General features: G+C 47.4%; 2 protein-coding genes across 4 annotated transcripts in view; one reads left to right on the top strand and one right to left on the bottom strand.

Moving 5' to 3' along the window:
- Positions 1–410, bottom strand: part of diaph2 (diaphanous-related formin 2) — a 378,439-nt gene extending 378,029 nt beyond the window's left edge. Inside the window, 1 exon segment of the mRNA XM_056600149.1 lies at positions 207–410. The gene's annotated coding sequence lies outside the window, so the exon portion shown is untranslated.
- glra4a (glycine receptor, alpha 4a) overlaps positions 1–20,973 on the top strand; it is a 36,718-nt gene extending 15,745 nt beyond the window's left edge. For 2 of the 3 annotated variants that reach the window (XM_056600206.1, XM_056600205.1), the window contains 8 exons: positions 6,055–6,164; positions 7,632–7,699; positions 9,139–9,362; positions 10,628–10,710; positions 13,756–13,893; positions 14,435–14,649; positions 16,016–16,165; positions 20,531–20,973. In XM_056600206.1, the coding sequence (XP_056456181.1) occupies positions 6,055–6,164; positions 7,632–7,699; positions 9,139–9,362; positions 10,628–10,710; positions 13,756–13,893; positions 14,435–14,649; positions 16,016–16,165; positions 20,531–20,842 (1,300 nt within the window). In that variant the 3' untranslated portion in view covers positions 20,843–20,973. Of the gene's footprint in view, positions 1–6,054; positions 6,165–7,631; positions 7,700–9,138; positions 9,363–10,627; positions 10,711–13,755; positions 13,894–14,434; positions 14,650–16,015; positions 16,166–16,773; positions 17,027–20,530 lie in introns of those variants that run through there. The other variant, XM_056600207.1, reaches the window with a different exon arrangement.
- Positions 20,974–21,330: the final 357 nt, after the last annotated feature.

Here is a 21,330-nt window from a genome sequence, read left to right as displayed (position 1 = left end):
AAGGGAAATCACGAACCTATTTTAGAACATTATTCTATTTTTCTTAGAACATAACAATTATTCATAAGTATGTACCGTCATACCTATATCTCTGGTGTTTATAACAAACCAAACCGTTTGAAAATCGGTTGAAAATTGAGCAAGTTATGGTTATTTAAAAAGTACATGAATCACTACCAACACAATGTTATTGGTGAGCAGCTTACTGTGGTAAGATGGCCGCCAGTGGTGACGTTCGACTCCGTTGGCCAGCACCGCGGACGAGGCGTCTAGTTAATATCAGAGAATGTCTAATATGAGACGGGCTCTGTTAATATATATATCTATGATTTCAACTATCTTCTACACAGCCATTTAGGAAAGCCAAAGCATCGATTTCCTACTTCCTGTGAGTCACATCCTGTTTCCGGTCATTCACATCCTGTTTCCAGTAATTTCAACAGAAGGACACAAAATATTCGTTTGAATATTCACTCATTTGTAAATGAATAGAGGATCAAATAAATTTCATTATTTATTCAAGCATTTAAATACTTAGTGAAATTAATTGCGGCATTCAACCTCATTGTAAAAATATCTCCCTCACTGGAAAATCCGATTCTCTAGTGCACATTAGTTTGGATTTTATTGATCATACAGATCATGGTAAAATTATCCGTCTCCAACATCAAGGTTGATGCTTCTGGCCGTAGCGGTACGGCAGAGACCCTAATCGACAATCGCAGAAGTATAAATTGAACTGGCAGTTGAGAATCAGATGTTGAAGAGGACATTAAGTAAAGTACCTCACAGGCTATGACAAATGACAGCCTCTTTCTGATGGCCAGCTGGCCACCTATTCGCGATCAGCTTTCATTATGCTAATGCCCCCCAGGAACGTGTAATGTTCATGCGTGGCCGTCTAAACGGCGCTGATTTCCCTTATTGCTCCTGTGTTCTGGGGAACAGAGCCACGGTCCCATTTGAGTCACTTTTCCAATCGGAAGTCTCCAAACGAAAGGCAATTACCAGCATATGTCTCCTGTTCCGGTGGAGGAATAAACATGGGTTCTGATTGGGTTTAATGCCACACAGGGATTGGTGAGTTGCCGCTAGACTGGGGATTGAGCAGCAGAAAGATATAGTGTGCCTGCCAGGTAGTTGGACTGGTTATTCCAGTTTTATGATGTTGAATCAAACTACTAGGATGTAACTCCATCCATGCTTACACTGCACCTACAGTATAGTTGATTGTAGAATGAGGAATGGCAGGGCCTACGCTCTTTAAATGTGTCCCTCCCTCTCTCTAGAGGCTAACTCATGAGGCTGACATTGGGACAGCTGTGCTGCTTTTTTCCATATTCTCCCCTTGAACTCAACATAAGTAAATGATGTGAAGAGGCATTCCATGAGTGCTGATATTGGTTCCTTTAGAATAGACCAAAAATGACATCCTTTGTCCTTTCCCAACCACTTTTCCTTGACCTTGAAGGAAAACGTCACAGATGTTGAGGAGAATTCACGAGGACTTAGGAGAAGATAGCCGCGGTGAGAGGACAATCTGACTGCTCCTCCATTTAAATGTGGCTGCCGCAAGGAATTGTGGGATGGCATTATCTCCTTACCTTTCGCCAAGGCTGAGATAAGAAAGAAGCATTGAAGACCCTTTCCTTAGCATTTAGAGAATTCGGCCAGCTCTTATCATGGCTGCCACTTGGATTCTTCCGGGCCTTTCAATCGGTTTGAAAAACTTCCTAAACCAAAATGACTTTAAAATGCTCTGTAGCATGGCTGTGATTTTCTGTCATAGAAAGACATTCGCGCCCTGAAATTCAGTGTAACAGCAAACTCCTCATGTGATATTGCTGAATTATAGTAAGTAGTTATTAAGTATCTATATATATATATAAATTACCAATGCTGCCATGGCTATTATATTTAATTAGTATCATGTGTATGCATTGCTAAAGTTATGTGCTTTCTTAAATCCACATGGCTCAAACCTTCTGATGGTTGGCATTCAGTTTAGTGCATCAATGAACCAGTAGCTATCACGACCCAACCACATTCAAGCATGACTTTGAAGTAGTCCTAAACCCAGTAGCGGGTAGCTACCGTTTCATGCTTACAGACCATTTATCTGGTTCCCATAAACCGAGATCCTGTTTGTTGGCTCAGGAATCCTGTTGGATTAATGTTAAAATGTTTCTCTATCCTAATGCCCTGTAGTATGAAGGCACAGAACCAGAGAAGACCAGAGAAATGGGTTTGCTCCTCTTATGTTGACTGAGGTTCTATTTGTTCTCCAACCCCCCCCCCCCACCCCCTCCGAATTGCTGATTATTTATGTCCCCCCAAAATACAACCATAACACAGAGCCATTATTTTAATAAGAATAAGATTAATTCATATTTTTATGTTTTGCTAAAACAGAGCATTGCAAGTGCAACGAAAACAATAAAACGAGAACTAAAATCTCCATCGGGAAGGCTCTGTGCTCTGTGGTATTCTGTCTCCCCATGATGAGCTGTAGACAGAGCCCCACCCTGACAGGTCACATGTGAGTCAGGGCCGACGAGAGACTCCGTACGGAAGATGACTGCCAGACGGAAATCCTGCAGGTTTTAACCTCGCTTCGGCACAGAACGAGCAGCTGCCATACTAAACTGTAAAAACGGTTGGGGATTTTGAAACACAAGCCTAGAGAAGAAAGTGTTATATCCGGAAATGAATAATCGCCTCTTTTAGGCCAGATTTATTACCTAAAAGACACATCTTTGAAATGTTAAATTCATTTTATTTTTCATGATTGTGGTTTGACGATCATTATGTTATTTTATGATTTAGATCATTCAATTGATAGATCTTAATTAGTTACACTGTGACTAATCAGTTGTCCTGTAACATACAGCACATTTGTTGGTATCTTGCACATTTCTGTTATTGAGTATTTTGCAATTTGGATCTTTTTTGGGACAATATTGACCAGAAGCTCCCCCCGAAAAAATTAATATTCAAATCAAAATGTGGACTAAAACTGATGGGCTCTTTGTGAAACAAAACGGCCGATAGTGGTGAACTGGGAGCTGAAGGGAGGTAAACGGTACCAGCAGACATATCATTAGCCGGCCATTTAGAAGAGAGTGCCTGAGGGGTGGAACCTCATGCACGGGTCCGTTACCCAGCTGGAGATTATTCATCATGCTGAGCCTTCTCTCGTCCACTTCAGGGCTCGGCCTTTCAGAGTGCCATCAAATCGTATTAGCGCGTGGGGGGTGCTGAAGCGCTTCATAAGTAACTTGACTTAGATGTAAGCTAGATGGGTGGGGGGAGGGGGGCGGGGGGGGGGGAGACACAACCCCCCACGGCCAAGGCTTGGAGAGTCAGAGGCAAGAAGGCCTCTCTTTGTAGAACAGGATTTTTACATTTGGGTTTTATTTACACACATTACATATACGCGTTTCATAACACATTACATATACGCGTTCTTTTTTCTCATAAATAAAAACGTTCATCGTTCTGTACATATGCTTCGCACACAGTGTGTGAAATTACAATGAGCCAACCGTTCATGCGGTTATTATTTTATTGATTGGATGCTCACACAATAGGAAGGGTAGAAATCATTCGCATTGATTTAAAAATGATTGATTGATAATGTTTTGCACGTGCTACAATGACGACTTGAAGCATATTATACGACTGAACTTACGAAACGTTTCAGCTTTCTTTTAAAAGACTTCAGTGTGAGAGAAAGTGCGATGGAACCTGGCTTGTCCTGTGTGAGGAATCCTAATAACAGGCTATAAAGCTAATGTACATTGACACCATTAACCATTAATCTAATCTTACATTGATGTGAATCAATTCATTTTTAAACAAAAGCGTGGTTTTCTACCTGGTTTGTCTTTGATGTTCCTCTCTATCTCAGGTACTGGCATGTCTGCATGTCACGGAGCTGTTCCACTGGAATCAAGCAATGAAAATGGGTGCTTGTCTAAAAGCTCTGACATCAGAAGATTGAATTGTTGATTTATAGTTCTTTAAGAGGACCCGTGGCCACATTGGCTTACAGGCAAAGCCGTTCTCCCTTTGCTAGTGTCGGGAGATTGTTTTCCCTGGAGTGAACCCTTGATCAATTCTCTTGACAGAATGCAATTTAATGGACACCATCCATGAGATTTGCTAGCACCTCTTTTGTAGGCATACACACCGGGCTCCATCACACCATGTCTGAACGCACACTGAAGTACCTGCGAACAAATGGCTTTTAAGAAATGGTCTGCATAAAGGACATGTTCATATTTACTGTAATTAAATACCTTGACCAGAATGCGCCGTTAGAATTGTGCCACAATAATACATGGCATTTACCATGTATAATTGGGAAAGACACAAGGAGATCTAACTTTATTAAGAAGTAATTTCCTACTAGGAGAGAAGCGTAGAGGCCTGGTCGTGCAGGTGTGAGCCCATCTGGCTCTGTGTGTGCTTACAAGTAGCGAACAGACGGCAAAAGAAAGTAGTGAGAGAAAGACGCAGCAGTCCACAGATGTGGAAGGAAGATGATGATGCAAGCGGACTGGGGTGGTTGAGGTTCACACTATGAGAAGGACTCCGATATGGGCTCAACAGGAAGGAAATCTTCAAAGGCACAAGCAAGAAGTTCTGCTGTGGAATGGTGGAGAGAGTCAAACTTTATCGGGAATAGCTCGTGTTTTTTGCTTTTAATTACTCTATGTTTTTTCTATATCTACAGGAAACCTCAGAGTCCTACTTTCCTTATTCTCCCACATGCGGATCTTATCTGGGGTATACTGTATTTCTCACCCAAACGTAATTATATTCAGTTTTCCATATCCGAACTCCCAGGCCCACCCAAACTCCATCGTTGCTCGTCCCTGTCACTAGGCTCAGCCACGGGTTGTCACATCCCCCCTCCCCACGTCTCTGTGGATTTGAAACACGGCGCTGACGGCCTCTCAGAGCTCCGTGTCTCGGGCTCAGAACCATTCCAGAGGAAATTGGGCGCGGCGTGCACACTTCACAGAGGCGGGGATCAGGGGGGGATCGCAAGCTATTAACAATCGCATCAGAAGCGTGGGGCGAGATCCGGCAGTCCAGCGGAGGCCGTCACGCAGGAGATCCATCAGGCCCGCACGGCCTCTGTTACAGGGCTCGCCTCCTTCCTCCTGCCTTTAGTTCCCACTTCCTCTGCCTCCCCTTCTTCATTCGGTCGCTCTCTTCCCATTTTCTCGTTCCCAGTTTATCGGTCTTGCCCCCTTCCCCCCCTTTTATTGTCTCTTTCTCCTTCGTTTTCCATCTTTCTCTCCCTTTCCAATTATTTTCCCCTCCCCTCCCCCTTTTCATTCTGTCTCTCTTTCCCGCTCTCACACAAACACACACATTCACACACGCCCCAAACACACAGACACACACGCACACGCCCCAAACACACACACCCACACACGTCTACTCCTGATCTCCGCCGGCTCTGCCTGTTCTGTATGCCCTGCTGGCCGTGTCTGTGGGGGTCCCAGAGTCCCAGGCTGTCTCTGTGGAGACTGTATCTACATCTCCCTCTCCCCGGTGTGACAGCGAGCATCTCAATTGAGCCACCCCCCTCGTCCCAACCCCTCTGCTTACGGAGCCGCGTGGGGGAGGGGGGGGGGGAGGCTGGCGGGTTCACCTGTTTCCCTCCTCTCACCGCCTCCGCCCGGGACAGAGTGCCAGACGATATATCTCCATAGCTTCGCTTTTTTGGACCACAGCCAGGATCCGTCCACCCCCGTTTCATCCACTTAAACACTTATTATGGAAGATGTTTTGTGTTGGGGGGGGGGGGGGTGTCTTCACACATGATAACTGACAGTAGTCCCCCTCGTTAGTAAGCCCGACCTCTGACCTCTCTCTGACTGCCTTTGGAGTTACCATCTCTCCTCGCTCTCCTCTGTCTCTTCTAGTCTCTCTCCCTCTTCCTCTGTTCTCCCTGCTAATCTCGCCTCCCTTGTTGTCTTGCCCCTCTCCACGGTGGTGGTCACTCCCTGCTCGGTGCCGATGCTGGGTCGCTGTCAGACTGAGCTCCTGTAAGGAGGAGATAAAAGATTCGTCTCCTTCCGACTTCCTGGACAAGCTCATGGGAAAAACGTCAGGCTATGATGCTCGCATCCGACCCAACTTCAAAGGTACGTACGGGATGGTGGAGCTGTGATCGGGGTCATGAACGCATCCGTCCGTGGGTCGGGTTTGATGCTTCGTGATTCCTTACCCAGCAGTTTCCCAGAAGTTCTTGTCAAGATTTTGATGACATCAACGATTTCATGAATTTGTTGATTGTTGCAGATCCACAAAGTTAAGACCCGACATAGAAGTATGACTTAGCTTGTTCTATTCAATCGCAGAGGCCATTTTAATATAATACTTACAATGAAAATCTAAAGGATAATAGAGTAATATGAGTTTCGGTTTGGTATGGATGAAGGGGTACTGGAACCATACTGCTGGGGCAGGGAAACACTGGTCTAGTGGTTAGGGTGTTTGGATCCAAGCTGAAAGATACTGGGTTTGAACACCAATATCCACACTCCACCTGCAGGCATCCTTGTGTTTGAGGATGTGCAGAGATACAGAGGAGCATAGAACAACTCTGAAAGACTTGGAAAAACAAAACAGCCAATAAAAACAAAAATCGATTAGAGACGTCAAACCCAAAAACGACTCATGACAGCCTACAGCACCATCCCCTTGAATGTGAAGACTGAGCAAAGACTAGAATACAGGATAAGACAGAAAACACCACTAATAAGACCTAGGTCTTACAGTGATGTGCAGAAGTCCCCCTTCTGGCCATGACCCCTATCACCTTGAGCAACATGCCTCCCCCATACTTATTAAAGGCCTGCATCTAAACCCTCGAGTCGTCCTGGTTTAAAGCATCTACTTCATTACTGAATAGAATACTATCCACCTCGGTCCTCCATCTGTAATTTACATCCCTGATCTGCAAGTGCCCAGTGCTATGACACAGACTCAGGTTGTGTGTCGTAAGGTGAGGGGTCTGACAGTGCGACGGGATTCGGTCGGTGGAGTTATTTAACATGCAGAACCAGCATGCATGCACACCGGTGTGCTAAGCAGGGCAAAGACAGAGCTACTCTGCAACAGAATATCTCAGGGAGCTTGCGAGACTCATCCATATTTCATGTGTGCTCCACAATCTCAAAGTTCTCCGCACTGTGCAAGACATCCATCTGAATCCATAACACTCACAAAGGCACCTGGTGTTCTACTCTAATCCTGTATCTTTTTGTGTTCTTCTGAAGAGGTCATTCCCTCGCTGCTGTAGGCCTATTGGATCTTCGCAATAATTGATATAATGGGGCTAGTTTGAGCTGAGACTCTGTGATCGAAATGGATTGTTTCTCACCATTAAAAACCAAAAAAACATAAATATATGTATGTGTGTAAATACTGTATATGTATGAGGCATATAATGATGAGGGTGAAGGAGAGGTCACTTCATAGAGAAATCACAAAGTGAATACAAACTTAGCTATGCATACCATCCTCTCAGAATAATGAGTGCATTTGTAACCACAGAGCCTCTAACGATGTTCTTTCCTATCTGTTTGTGTCTGTTTGTGTCTTCTCAGGCCCACCGGTGAATGTCACCTGCAATATCTTCATCAACAGCTTTGGCTCCATAACAGAAACCACCATGGTAGGAGGGCCACAGGAGCTCGATCGTATCCTCATGAAGTGTACCCTTATTTGGGGGATTCTCCCCTGACCAGATCACCAGTCAGTGTAATGTCCTCATGTCCAGTCGTTAATATGTTTCATAGTTGAAAACAATTTCCCGCCATTTACTTCTCATTTACTTCCTAGTTATAATCCAATCAAGGTTGGACATTTTCTCTCATTGTTTCCTGGAGCATATCAGTGTAACCTTCAGAGGCCAGTGGGTCAGTGACGGGACGATAATGAACTGTCCTCTCCACAATTAATATCAAAATTGGAGGAAAAAAGGGACAAAAAAAGGAAGGAAGGAAGGCAAGGTGAGGAGCTAGAAAAAAAAAGGACCTTTACTTTGGAGTGCGGTGGCTGGGTCAGCACAGACACAAGCGTTGTGTTAAATACTGTCAAGGGAGCTGGCAGCAGGGGCCAGGATGTGCACTGAGGTCAGCAGAAAGGAAGATGACAGCAATGATGTCACCAGAAGTGGAGGGAACGTTTATTGTGATAAATGTGGCACTCAAGCCGCCGGTTTGTCCTCCACAGGGGAATTGTAGCGTATGTCCCGGTTGAAGTAGTATTCTAAATAAAGTTATACCTGGATGTGGCTATAACTGTCCTGCTGGGGTCGGGACTGATGGGAATTTAACCTTGCCTCATTGACCCGGTAGGTCAGAGGTTAACATGGGAGCTTGAGTCCCGCATGGCCACTTTCTAACAAATCCATTTAAGGGGTAAAAGGTCGGACTAAACTCCTAACTTTTATTTTTTTTCCATGATGGGGCTCTATAAGTGCACCTCTAAAGAAGTTTGGATGATAAAGCACTTTTAGTCCTGCTGTTTGCAGCGGGAGTACTCATTCCCATTTATCTCATGCATCGATTGATCTTTTAGTCGACGCCCGGTCAGAAAAGCACTCTGGTGGGTGAGAACGGCAAGTGGGCAGTAGTAACCATCACCCACTAACCGTCTGCAATAGTTTTGCAATATCAATATACACAAAAAGCCAATGCTAGACAAGAACAAGTGGCATCAAACGCTCTCATCAGCAATCATCGGTAATCGCCAACACACACCTTACTCAAAGTTCTGTTCCAGCTCGTGGTAAACGTGTGAGGCCACATCAGGGTCATGGAAAGCAGCGCAGCATTTCCTGCATTAATCATAATACTTTGTTATTATTATTAATGCAGGAGGCATTTAGCTGTAAGATATCTTCGAAACGTTGATGCGTTCTTGCTCAAGACAAAAATAAGCTTGCAAAGACTTACAAGACTAAATAACCTAACCATAAAACAAAAAAAAAAATAAATAAATATACATATCTGTCAACTAATAGTGAATCGTGTCAGTGAGGGACACCAACATGTGTTCTTCTTCGTGGTCGTGTCTGTGATGCTAACTCGTGCGAGGCGCCCCCTACAGGACTACCGGCTGAACCTCTTCCTGCGGCAGAAGTGGAACGACCCGCGGCTGGCCTACAGGGAGTACCCCGACGACTCCCTGGACCTGGACCCCTCCATGCTGGACTCCATCTGGAAGCCCGACCTGTTCTTCGCCAACGAGAAGGGCGCCAGCTTCCACGGGGTCACCACCGACAACAAGCTGCTGAGGATCTTCCAGGACGGCAGCGTTCTGTTCAGCATCAGGTTGTCCGTCCGTCTGTCTGTCCGTCGTCTGCGTGCCTGTCTGTCTAGAATCTCAGCAGAACACTTACCCTCAGGCTGTGTTTCTATAGGGACCGTCTGGATATGATGAAGGACAAAATGTGGGATTCAAGTTTGGATATTTCACAGTTTAATAAACGCACAGCGATAACAACAGGGGAATTAGTAGTTATTTAATGTTAGTTATATAGTAGTAGTTATTTATTATTCGTTATATAAGTAGTAGTTATTTATTAGGGTTAGGAAAAAAATAACTATAGTTATATAGTTATTTAAAATAACTATAAAACTATAGTTATTTTTGTCCATTTATTTTCACTGTCTTTTCTAACGTGGAGCAGAAACACTGAAAAAAATAAAAGTAGGAGCCGTGATAAGTTGCTTGGGGAACATTTAAAGTTTACCAACTGCCATCCAGGTCGTGATCTGCTCAGCGATGAAAGAAAGTCTAATTTCCCGGCGACAGTTTCAGAGTCAGATCCGACAGTAAGGGTTACCTACGTGCCTCCAGGACCGTAGACCCGAGTTGGCTCCCGTTAGGGAGTTCATTCATCAGGGGTACTTAGCGTTCTGCTCTCTGGAAGAACAGCATACGGTACGCCTTCCCCGCTCTGGGTGGAGAGAACGCGTGCCAGCGTGTATCACGCTGGCGGCACTCGTCTGTCTCTGGGCGAGGCGTTGCAGCAGGTAATTACGCTGCTCTCTTCTACCCAAACCTCCTAATGGCTCCCCGGCTTCCCCCAGGCTTCTCAGAGGCTCCATGCATCGAGGACATAAACGGATCCGCTGTGTTCTCCAATTAGCTGGCGGTTAGCGCCGCGCTAAGTGCAGCCAAATGGCAGCGTAACTCACTGTCCAACTCTCACTGGTTTGATATCTGATTTATGTCGGGATGATCAATTCCTGCTCACTGCCTGATTTCCTGCTCTTTTGCCCTACTTATGCTCTGCTTAATACTTATGCTTATGCTCTCCTCCACATTTTTGTTTTCTATTCACTCTTACTGTGATTCTCTCTCTCTCTCCCTCTCTCTGTGTGTGTCTCCCTTTCTCTCTCCCTCCCTCTCTGTCTCTCTCTCTCTCTCTCTCTCTCTCTCTCCTCTCTCTCTCTCTCTCTCTCTCTCTCGTCTCTCTCTGTGTGTGTGTGTCTCTCTCTCTCTCTCTCTCTCTCTCTCTCTCTCTCTCTCTCTCTCCCTACTCTCTCTCTCTCTCTCTCTCTCTCTCTCTCTCTCTCTCTCTCTCTCTCAGACTGACTCTCATCTTGTCCTGCCCTATGGACTTGAAGAATTTCCCCATGGACATTCAGACCTGCACTATGCAGCTTGAAAGCTGTGAGTCTTCCTTCCCATTTCCCGGCGTTCCAATCCCCCTCCACCCCCTTCACCCCCTCCACCCCCTCCACCCCCTTCGCCCCCTCCCTTTCTCTTTATCTCCTCGCTACCTTTCTTTGCCTCGGTCTGCATGTTGATCGTTTATTATGGTCTGCCTCAGTGTAGGATGTCTCTAGAGATTTGGGACATGATTATGGTTCTGTTGGCAAGGTTTCTTCCAGAAAAGGTACATATAAATAATATCTTTTTTATAAAACCGGCAATGAGTTTCTGATTACTCAAATCTTCTTCCCACTTACTTCCACAATGCAGATGGTGTTCATATTTGATTAAACAAAAATCGGAAAAATGTATTTCCTCGTTTTGTGCCTCAGGCACAGATAGCATCCGACCCTGATAAGACCAATTTCCCGAATATAAATAATAGATCTTTCATTTTGGTGTCCCTTATATTACTTGACCCTGGGACGGAGCCTGGAGGTGACTTAATTCACCTTGTGGAGACAAAGGAATAGAGATGTAAGAAAAAACAACAACAAGTGAACCGTTGGCAGTGTACTAAATGCATCGCCCCTGTGGCTTTTCCCCACAAGTCAACAAGCCAAACTACTACTTAGCATCTCATTTCACCACAGCAGGCAACATACTGTTTATGTAGAGACAGGCCAGTTTCCAAGCATCCACCGTACAATACAATTTGAATAATACAAATAAACAGTGTTTCAACACACATCGGCAAGAGAGAGAGAGAGAGAGAGGGAGAGGGAGAGGGAGAGGGAGAGGAGAGAGAGAGAGAGAGAGAGAGAGAGAGAGAGAGAGAGAGAGAGAGAGAGAGAGAGAGAGAGAGAGAGAGAGAGAGAGAGAGAGAGATTAAAGAAAAAGATTTGAGGTTATGTGGAGCTATGGACTCCAAGACTCTTTACTGCCAAAAGGCGTCAGTGGATAAAAAAAGAACCAAGCTAGAGCTCCAGCCCTTTGTGAACCATCAAAGTCCTGGATATACTGGCCTTCTCACGTGCGTTGACTTGAGCCATCACCTTTCCCGGGAATATTCCCTTGAGGGATGGATGCAACAACCCAAACAGTGATTGTGGATGCTGGACAAAATATGCTAAATATGAAGGAAAGGCAATTTAGGTTTTCACATAGATATTTTATTGTCCTTTAATGTCTGTTGCTTAAAGGAGAATACTTGGTTTTATAGAGCTCACATTAAGTGTTAGTACTCAGCATTCTATAATATAAGATTTATTTTAAGTCCTCCTAAATCATAACTTCTTTGGCGTACCTGTTTGCATGCCTGTGCCAGATGCCTGCGGTCCCTTTAAGAAGATGGAGTATTTAACTGTAGATTTGATTCACTATAATATAATTCACCGTGAGTTGCTTTGAATAAAAGCATCTGGTCAAGGACTACATCGTAAAAAAACTCAAATATCGGATTCACTGGCAGTAAACGTTCTCAACGTGTTTTTCCCGCAGCAAAAATGAAGACTAATTATCCTCACGCAGACTATCGCCTGAATCCGATGGTAACCTTCAGAGGTCATCCTCTTCATAAAACAAATCAGACATCTCTGTGCCGGTCAAAGTCGTAACTCTATTCCCTTTTAATATTCCGGACATTTATCAGTTTATTCAGACTCTGCGTTCCGTTTGCTATGCTCCTTGCCCGTCCTGTTGGAGACGTCTCCACAGAGCTCTCCTCTGTGCTGGTTGAGGCGGGATGTGTGAATGACGTTGAATGCTTCTGGAGAATGAGATAAGTGTGTTGTAGCGCTGCTATTCTTCCGGCGGGAGGTAGTGGATAAGGGATAATACCTTGAATAATTGATGTCTTTGTAATTCGGGGGCCTCAAAGGGCTCCTCAGCCTATCATTCAGACGTGTCAGGAAGCTTGCACTGTGATTGCATGGCCCATGTATTTTTAATACACCTGTAATCAGGCCCACAAGAGGGTATGACATAGTGGAGTCAATCAGGAAAGAGATTGTTGGCCTGATTGTTGGCCTGTTTGTGTAAGTGGGTGAGTGTGTATGGGTGAGAGAGGGAGTGAGTGAGTGAGTGTGTATGCGTGTGAGAGTGAGTGTGTGAGTGAGTCAGTGAGTGTGTATGCGTGTGAGAGTGAGTGAGTGAGTGTGTGTGCATGTGAGAGTGAGAGAGTGAGGGAGTGTGTATGTGTGAGAGAGTGAGTGAGTGTGTATGCGTGAGAGAGTGAGTGAGTGAGTGTGTATGCGTGAGAGAGTGAGTGAGAGAGTGAGTGAGTGAGTGAGTGAGTGAGTGAGTGAGTGAGTGAGTGAGTGTGTATGAGTGTGTGGTATGAGTGCTGGCGTCCATCGCTGGCGTCCATCGCGGCCTGGCCGGCTGTTGGCCGGCTGTTGGCCGGCTGTTGGCCGGCTGTTGGCCACCTGTTGGCCGCCTGTTGGCCGCCTGTTGGCTGGCTGTTGGCCGTGTCTGTCCTGCATTAATAACCCGGTCAGCCTGACACCGTTTGCACATCCTCAGCCACGGTGTAAACACGTTTACGGCGGGAGAGTGCGAGGGCGTGCGCTCGCTCCGAGGAGAGCGGCCCGCTCAATATGTGCGCAAACATCTCCCCCTGCCTCCCCCACGCCCTCCCCCTACCCTCCCCCCGTTGTCATGAGCAGACATGCGTCTCACGTGCGCCCTTATCCCACCGCGACCTTCAAACCACCGCGACACCGCCGCCGCTGCGCTGGCGTGTGACCTTTCGCAGTGACAAACGGCGCGGGCGGCGGCGTCCGGACGGACACGCGGACGTTACATCACCGCGGTCCCCCTCCCCCCCCTCCCCCGGGGTTCATTAACCTTCTTTATTTTGTTCTTTTGTGCGATTTTCAATCATCCGCCGGAGTCCCAGACAGAGCGATGTCTCGGGCTGAAACGGGAACCAGAGCTGCTTTAGTCAGAGATGATTCTCTCATATTGGGGTTAGGATCAGGGTTAGCTAAAACTGATGTGATTATCACTCTGCCCGCTCCGTGTGTCTCCTGTTCCCTAACTCCCACCGCCCTCCGTCCACAGTCGGATACACCATGAACGACCTGATCTTCGAGTGGCTGGCCGAGAGCCCCGTTCAGGTTGCTGAGGACCTCACCCTCCCCCAGTTTGTCCTGAAAGAGGAGAAGGACCTCGGCTACTGCACAAAGTACTACAACACAGGTATGTAATGTACTACAACACAGGTATGTAATGTACTACAACACAGGTGAGTGATGTGCTACAACATAGGTGTGTAATGCACTAAAACACAGATGTGTAATGTACTACAACTCAGGTGTGTCATAGACTGCAACACAGGATTGTAATATACTATTACCCGTGTTGAGAGACCGATAGACACTGCCTAATCCCAGTTCTGGACAAAAACAGGTTGTTCTCTGTTTCCAGTATGCACTCGTTGAGCCACTTTTGAGCAACCAGATCTTTTGAGGATCAACAGAGTCTTAGTTGTAGAGTAGAAGTCCAACAGAGAGCTCAGTACAACCATCAGAAACATTTGTGTTAAGTCATTAACATTTGTGTTAAGTTAATTTTAGAAACTCAGGACGATAATGGCAACCAGATTTACTCTGTGTCAGTGGATCCCAAGCCGCATACACTCACAATAACAACGTCCTCAAAAGCCTTCATCAAAAATGTAAGCGAGCTCTGGAGAAGTGTAGATAATAGTAAATAAAAAAACACCGGGTCACCTCCACAGGAAAGTTCACGTGCATCGAGGTGAAGTTCCACCTGGAGCGGCAGATGGGCTACTACCTGATCCAGATGTACATCCCCTCGCTGCTCATCGTCATCCTGTCCTGGGTGTCCTTCTGGATCAACATGGACGCCGCGCCCGCCCGCGTGGGCCTGGGCATCACCACCGTGCTCACCATGACCACCCAGAGCTCGGGGTCCCGCGCCTCGCTGCCCAAGGTCAGCACCATGACGACCGTTTCACTCGTTGTTTTGTATTTCAAATCCGAGATCCAGAGAAGATCTTTTTGTGAGTTGGTTGGATAGGTAGTTCGTTTTTCCCTCTTCTTCTTCTTCTTTGGTTGGTCTTCTCTTAAGACAACTTGGCTGCGTTGAAGAGAATAGAATTAGCTGGAGTATTTGCTACGAATTAGTAAGTTCTAAGTCGTTCCTTGTGAGCATCCACACGTTCTGCTATTTGGTTGTACCCTTGAGGGATAATAGACTGATAGGAGAGTCGCTCACCAGCTGGTGCGTACAAGATGTTGTTTGAATTCCCTCCTCTAGGCTAGAGGAGGTTGTGAACCATATGTTTTGGTTAGTTATTCAAAAAGAAACCGAAAGCAATTGAAAATTATGAATTAAAAATGTTCCCAATTTTCTCAGTTCAGTGGAGTAAACAGAAATCAATATTCCCCTCCTTGCTGCACTGGTGCACACCGTGACCCTTCTGATGCAAGCTACCCTTAGTCATAGCACCATGTAAACCCTTAGTCATAGCACCATGTAAACGTGTTGCTTTTTGAAATCTCAGTGAACCTAAATTCATCGTCTCTGGTTTTCAACGTGTTATTTGTCTTCGATGATCTTGAAATAGAAGTCGACCACATTTGGTCACTTCTGCTTGAATAATGCAGTAATTGAGTGAAAACAGCTGTAAAATCGGATCCGTTCCGAAGTCTCTGCCACGCGGGAAGCGAACGTTCTACTCTGCTCTGAACCGAGAGCTGAAGACAGTGTGTGGATGTGTGGTTCTGCGTCTGGCCAGCCGTTAATGACAACGGCGGCATCAGAAGAGAGGATTTAGCTTCTTGGGCACTTATAGTTTAACGGCACAGTGTGTGGCCGATGTATAAATAATATTCATCATAATGACGAGATGGGGATGTAACCATGGGGACAACTCTTCCCCCCTCCTTCCTAGAACACTTTTTTTTTAATCTCAGCGTTCAAAGCACTGATGAACGTTTGAACACAACCTGAGATGTGTTCCAGTCATCTATTGCTGAGGTTCCCGCCCCCCTCAGAGACTCGTCTCTCCGCCCGCTGCTTCCTCAGCAGGCCTCCCTGAAGTGTTCCTGAACACGCCTCCTCTCTCCAAGGACCGGCCCGCAGCCCGTCCGGGGTCCCGGAGCCGGACTGAACCACGGCCGCGCGTCAAGCTGCGCCCCATCCCACTGACGCATTATCCTCTCTAGGCCGTCCCAAGGATGTTGGTCACCGCGGCAACAAAACAACTCTCATTAGTCCCGCGGGCGCCGTCGATCGGCCAACGAGCGCTGTGTGACCTTGTCCCTCCCCCCCCTCTCTCCCCACCCCCCCCCAGGTGTCCTACGTGAAGGCCATTGACATCTGGATGGCCGTGTGTCTGCTGTTTGTGTTCGCCGCGCTGCTCGAGTACGCCGCTGTGAACTTTGTCTCAAGGCAGCACAAGGAGTTCATCAGGCTGAGGAAGAAGCATCGGCGGCAGAGGATAGTGAGTGTAAATCACACGTGCACACGCACGCACGCGCGCACGCATACACACACACACACACACACACACACACCGCAGGCACACACGCCATGCAGGCATACATAGATGCGTGTACAAGAAACACACAAACATACAAATAGACCAGACATATAGTCGCAGAGATGCACACAGACATTAGCCCCTACACGCGCACATGCACACAAGCGCACACACACCGCAGGCATGCATAGATGGGCTCACAAGAACACACAAACTAGACCAAACATATAGTCGCAGAGACAACACACAGACAACACACATGCACACAGACATAAGCCATTACACACACACACTCACACACGCACACACGCACACACGCACACACACACACACACACACACGCAAAGACACACACAGGGAAATACATATTGCTGCAAAGTCAGGTCAAACACACACACACACACACACACACACACACACACACACACACACACACACACACACACACACACACACACACACACACACACACACACACACACACACACACACACACCCACACAGAGGGAAAACACAGAAAGACAGCCTCAAAGTCCTTGTCACATTCTGAAAACACGGTCTCTCGGCAGGGCGAGCCGCAGTATTCTCAGGACGTGAACCGAGCGACCGGCCACAGCTGGCTGTCATATTGCATGAGGAGAGACGGGCTCATCTCGCATCGCCCCTGCTCGTCCCTGCTGTTAGCGTTGACCACGACAAAGATGGCCTGATCATTCCTCCCTCTGTCGCTGCCTGTTCATCTCAGAGCCTCGACTGCCCCTCACACAGATCACCAGCTCTAGCGTGTGAAGGACCCTGGTGTTATGTAAGGGGAGCTGGATGAGATCGGGAGGCCACAGCCTCCAGGCCTGAAGCTGGTCTTCAAGTCAAGTCCATCAATTGAAGTTGTAAACCCCTGTGTGGGTAAAACGCAGACTTTAAACCAACATAAACGGTGGATATTGGTTATTGGATTGAGTATCATTGCTTTGACAGGAAGCGATGTAAGAGGAGATTTAACAGAAATGTAAAAATGTTTTAATAACAACCAAAAGTAATGCAGAAAAGCAATACCACTTCCCCTTATCATTGTTTACAATTAATCCGATTTCATATTCCGGGATGCATTAAAACACAGTTTCCACACACGGCACTGGTGCCCTCTTGTTTTCAGACAACCAGAATAGAGAGATATGAGACCTCTACACGGTCATCCACAACAAGACGAAAACATAAAAGCAAGACGTGCATGTCCTATTAAAAGCTTTTCAGACAGCCTGGACAGCCTCCAAGACATATGGCGAAAGCCCCCGTGCTCGGACCAAGAAATCCGGCAGATTTACGGGACTGTCTGCTGCACCTAAAATCAATACAGAGAGTGAAAATGATGTTCTGGAAAGTGAGAAGGACTCTACCTGTCCACATCAATGGCACAATTACTTCCAGCCCAGGCAGTTTGAGTTGCCAGTCATCTGTCTTGGGGGTATTGACGCCATGCCCGGATGTGTTCCTCTGGACAGAAGTGGGGGGTTTCGATGAGCCCTACGGAAGCCCAGACTGACCAGGTTTAATCGATACGTCTTTGACTTTTATTCAGCTTTCTGAACAGGTTGCGTCCATTTCTGTGTGTGTGTGTGTGTGTGTGTGTGTGTGTGTGTGTGTGTGTGTGTGTGTGTGTGTGTGTGTGTGTGTGTGTGTGTGTGTGTGTGTGTGTGTGTGTGTGTGTGTGTGTGTGTGTGTGTGTGTGTCTGTGTCTGTGTCTGTGTCTTTGTATTTCCAAGTGGAGATCCAGCCCCCTGTGGTCTTCGCCGTAACTGAAATCGGTTTCTAAAGCCTTTCTCCCCGAGCGACGTCACGGTTGTCACATTATCGCATTATCACAATTCCATAGGGTGCCGCTTTAAATGCCATGGATCTTTTTTTTCATCCTCGTCCAATCCGTCACCAGATGAGATCTGAGATCCGGACCTATCCCTTTATGCTAGGTGCTTCACTTTAGTCTCATGAAAGCCAAGTGGATAATCACGTTACGCAATTTATGAATATGGGGAAAGGGCGGAAGAGGCAGATATCCAAAACAACTGACGTCGGGCCCTCGAGGCGTGCACCAGAGTTACTACCTCCGACTCCTTGCTGCGCGCAGTCGGCCCGTTTTAGGTTTCCTTCTTGCGCCTCGTTCTTTGTAAAGCGAGCCGCTGGTCAGCCGCCCCAGAGTCCCTGCGGAGAGCGAACAATACCACTGACAGCGGCTCCAGCTGTGGCCCTGAACCAGCCGCCCAGCCTCGGGTCTCTCCCTCGGATCCCACCCTCCAACCCGATGATTCTCCCCTCAGCCGCCCCGAATCGTCCAGGTCCCTTCAGCCTCCCCAGTACACCTGATTAGGTCCTGTTTCCCTTTCCCATAGCCAACGGGCACTGCCCAGCCCAATGCTGGTTCTGACCCAGTCCTGGTAAACCCCCCGCTGCCCCCCCTCCCCCCCGACAAACGGACCCCGCCCACCAGATTCTTTAGAAGGGTAATCCTCAGATCTCCAAAATAGTGTCCTTTATCGTCTCTTTGGTGGCCTCTCAGCTGTCATCACAGGGAGTGCAATGTGTTTCACCCTCAAGGCCTTGCCAAGAACATTTCTAAATCCCTCTTCTTTTTTTTTGGCCTTGCACCACCTCCAAGGACGTTCACCAGTACCAAGTACGAAATAACTTTGAACTTTTTCTTAAGTTTGATAGCCACTGTGGTACACGTTAAAAGCATTGACATTGAACATTGTTTTTGCTTCTTTTAATGGTCTGTTAAGTGTTTCTGCGTTTCTCCCTGGTGTAGTCTCTGACGTGAAATATAGGGGGGGAGTATGTTTGACTGAACACCCTTGACTGAACACACTTCAGACCGACCAATTATTGCATCCCGAAGGTGAAATCATGTCCACGATACTTTTTTATATCCACAGTCGTGAACCTTGCGCTAAAATAAGATTGGATCTCATCCCAACCAATCAGAGTGGCCGCGGTGAATGTCGCTGCGCCACATGATCTCTGCACATTGACCAGAGAGATGAGAACCTATTATCTCTTAGGGGAACACACTGGTACAATTCAGGGCTTGATATACCGGATGCTGGAGATAAGAGCAGGAGGGATAATTAAGTGAGGCTGGAAGAGCGACTGCCTCTGGTTTGACCGTTACCGTGGGGTCGTTTGTCATTGGGACCACATTTAGGGACCCAACAAAGTTCCGCTGGCAATTGATCAACCGTTCTCTGAGAGGAGACAAAGGATGTTGAAGGGGGAGATGGGGTGTCAGGCGACTAAATACCATCACAACAACCAAACATCCGAGTCAATTAAATGTCAAAGCTGTCTGCCATCGTTTTCCTGTCTTGCTTTCTTTCATTCATTCGCTGCATGAATAGAAAAGGAACAACGGAGCTGAGTTTCATATTCAAACTAAGACAAATCACATTCGTTTACCGGGAGTAGGATGTCTTCTGAGCCTTCGTTTGGCTTGTGCGTCGAGGTCAACGGGGGGTCGGCACGAGTTGAATTGCGTTGACCTATCGGGCCTTGCTCAAAGTTTGTATATTGTATATATGTATATCGACAGCAATGAGTCTTCCAAAGTAATCAGTGGCAAGCGTTTCACAGCCAAGGTTGATCTGAAATCGGAAGGCCAAGGTGGGCGGACCACCTGGGGAACTCGAGGGTCAGGGAGAGGTCGAGATACTCACAGAGAGGGAGAGAGAGAGAGAGACGCAGATAAACAGACACAAGGGGTCAACGCACTTAGGAGACCTCTCACTGACTACTGATCACCCGATGGAGATCGCTCATGTCCACTGCCCCCCCCTGCCAAATGAACTGTCAGAGTTAAGGAGGGGCTCTATTAATATTCCCTTCAAGGGGGAGGAGGCGAGGGGCTCATTCAGAGTGTTGATCTTGTTCCGCCATCTCTCTCGCCGCCCTTGCTGTATCAGAGGGAATGTAAATGAGTTAGCTTCACTCAACGTACTCCATCTCAAGCCACGGCCTAAAAGGAAAACCAATCGCTCACAAAGTCTATTGTTTTAGAAGTGTCTCGCTCTAAAAGGCCATACTTAGAAGTGTTGTCCAAAATAAACGCTGCAATTCCCAAGAGCCATTAACGATTGTCACAGAAAAGGCTTTTGACACTCTGACCGAGGGCTGATTTGCGGATTCGCTGACGATTTATAAAGTGTGCATGAATGGGTGAATGTTTGGCAATATTGTGAAGCGCTTTGAGTGGCCACTGGTTAGAAAAGCGCTCTATAATTGCAGTACATTTTACAATTATTATATTTTCTTACCGATTTGCTTCCGTCTTCTCCCCAGGAGGAGGAGCTGGTGCGGGAGAACCGGGGCTTCTACTTCAGCGGCTACGGCCTGGGCCACTGCCTGCAGTCCAAGGACGGCACGGCGGTGGAGACCGCCACGGTGTTCGCCCCGCCGCCGCCGCCGCCGCGCCCCGTGCCCGTCGCCACCTTCTACGACGCCGACGCCCTGCGCAAGCGCTTCGTGGACCGCGCCAAGCGCATCGACACCATCTCCCGCGCCGTCTTCCCCCTCAGCTTCCTCTTCTTCAACATCTTCTACTGGCTCACCTACAAGGTGCTGCGGCACGAGGACATCCACGCCGACGTGTGAGGGCGCCGCCGGAGGAACCGGGGGCGTCCGTCGATCCGCCGCCCTGCGTTTCAACGCCGGCGGCTGCGTTTGTTTTTCTTTTTATCTTTGTATCGTCCTTTCTGAACCAGACCTGCCTGTGAGAACCCCGTTAGGAGTGGGAGGGGGGCGGGGGGTTTGGGGGGGGGGGCGTCGGAGGTCTTCGTTCGTTGCCAGGCTGTTAACTCTGCTCAGGTGCATCTTGGCTGATCTCCGAAGACGTGATCGGGAGGAAAAAATTCTGGCAGAAAAAAGTTTAACTCGTAGCAAATTGGGTCCGTGAGGGAGTGTGTAGGGGGGTGAGGAGGGGGTGAGGAGGGGTGAGGAGGGGTGAGGAGGGGTGAGGAGGTAGCCATGTGTCGCTTTTGCTCTTTTAATCCGTTGTGGATTTTGTTTTTGGGTTGGTTTGTTTGTTGGTTTTCTGGCCTGGATTGCAGCAGGGACAGACCGAGCCTTAGATGAGTGACAGG

This window comes from Gadus chalcogrammus, chromosome 10, assembly GCF_026213295.1.
Source record: "Gadus chalcogrammus isolate NIFS_2021 chromosome 10, NIFS_Gcha_1.0, whole genome shotgun sequence".
Classification (NCBI taxonomy): domain Eukaryota; kingdom Metazoa; phylum Chordata; class Actinopteri; order Gadiformes; family Gadidae; genus Gadus; species Gadus chalcogrammus.
The sequence above is the reverse complement of the archived record's forward strand: the minus strand, read 5'-3'. Positions and strand labels throughout refer to the sequence as shown.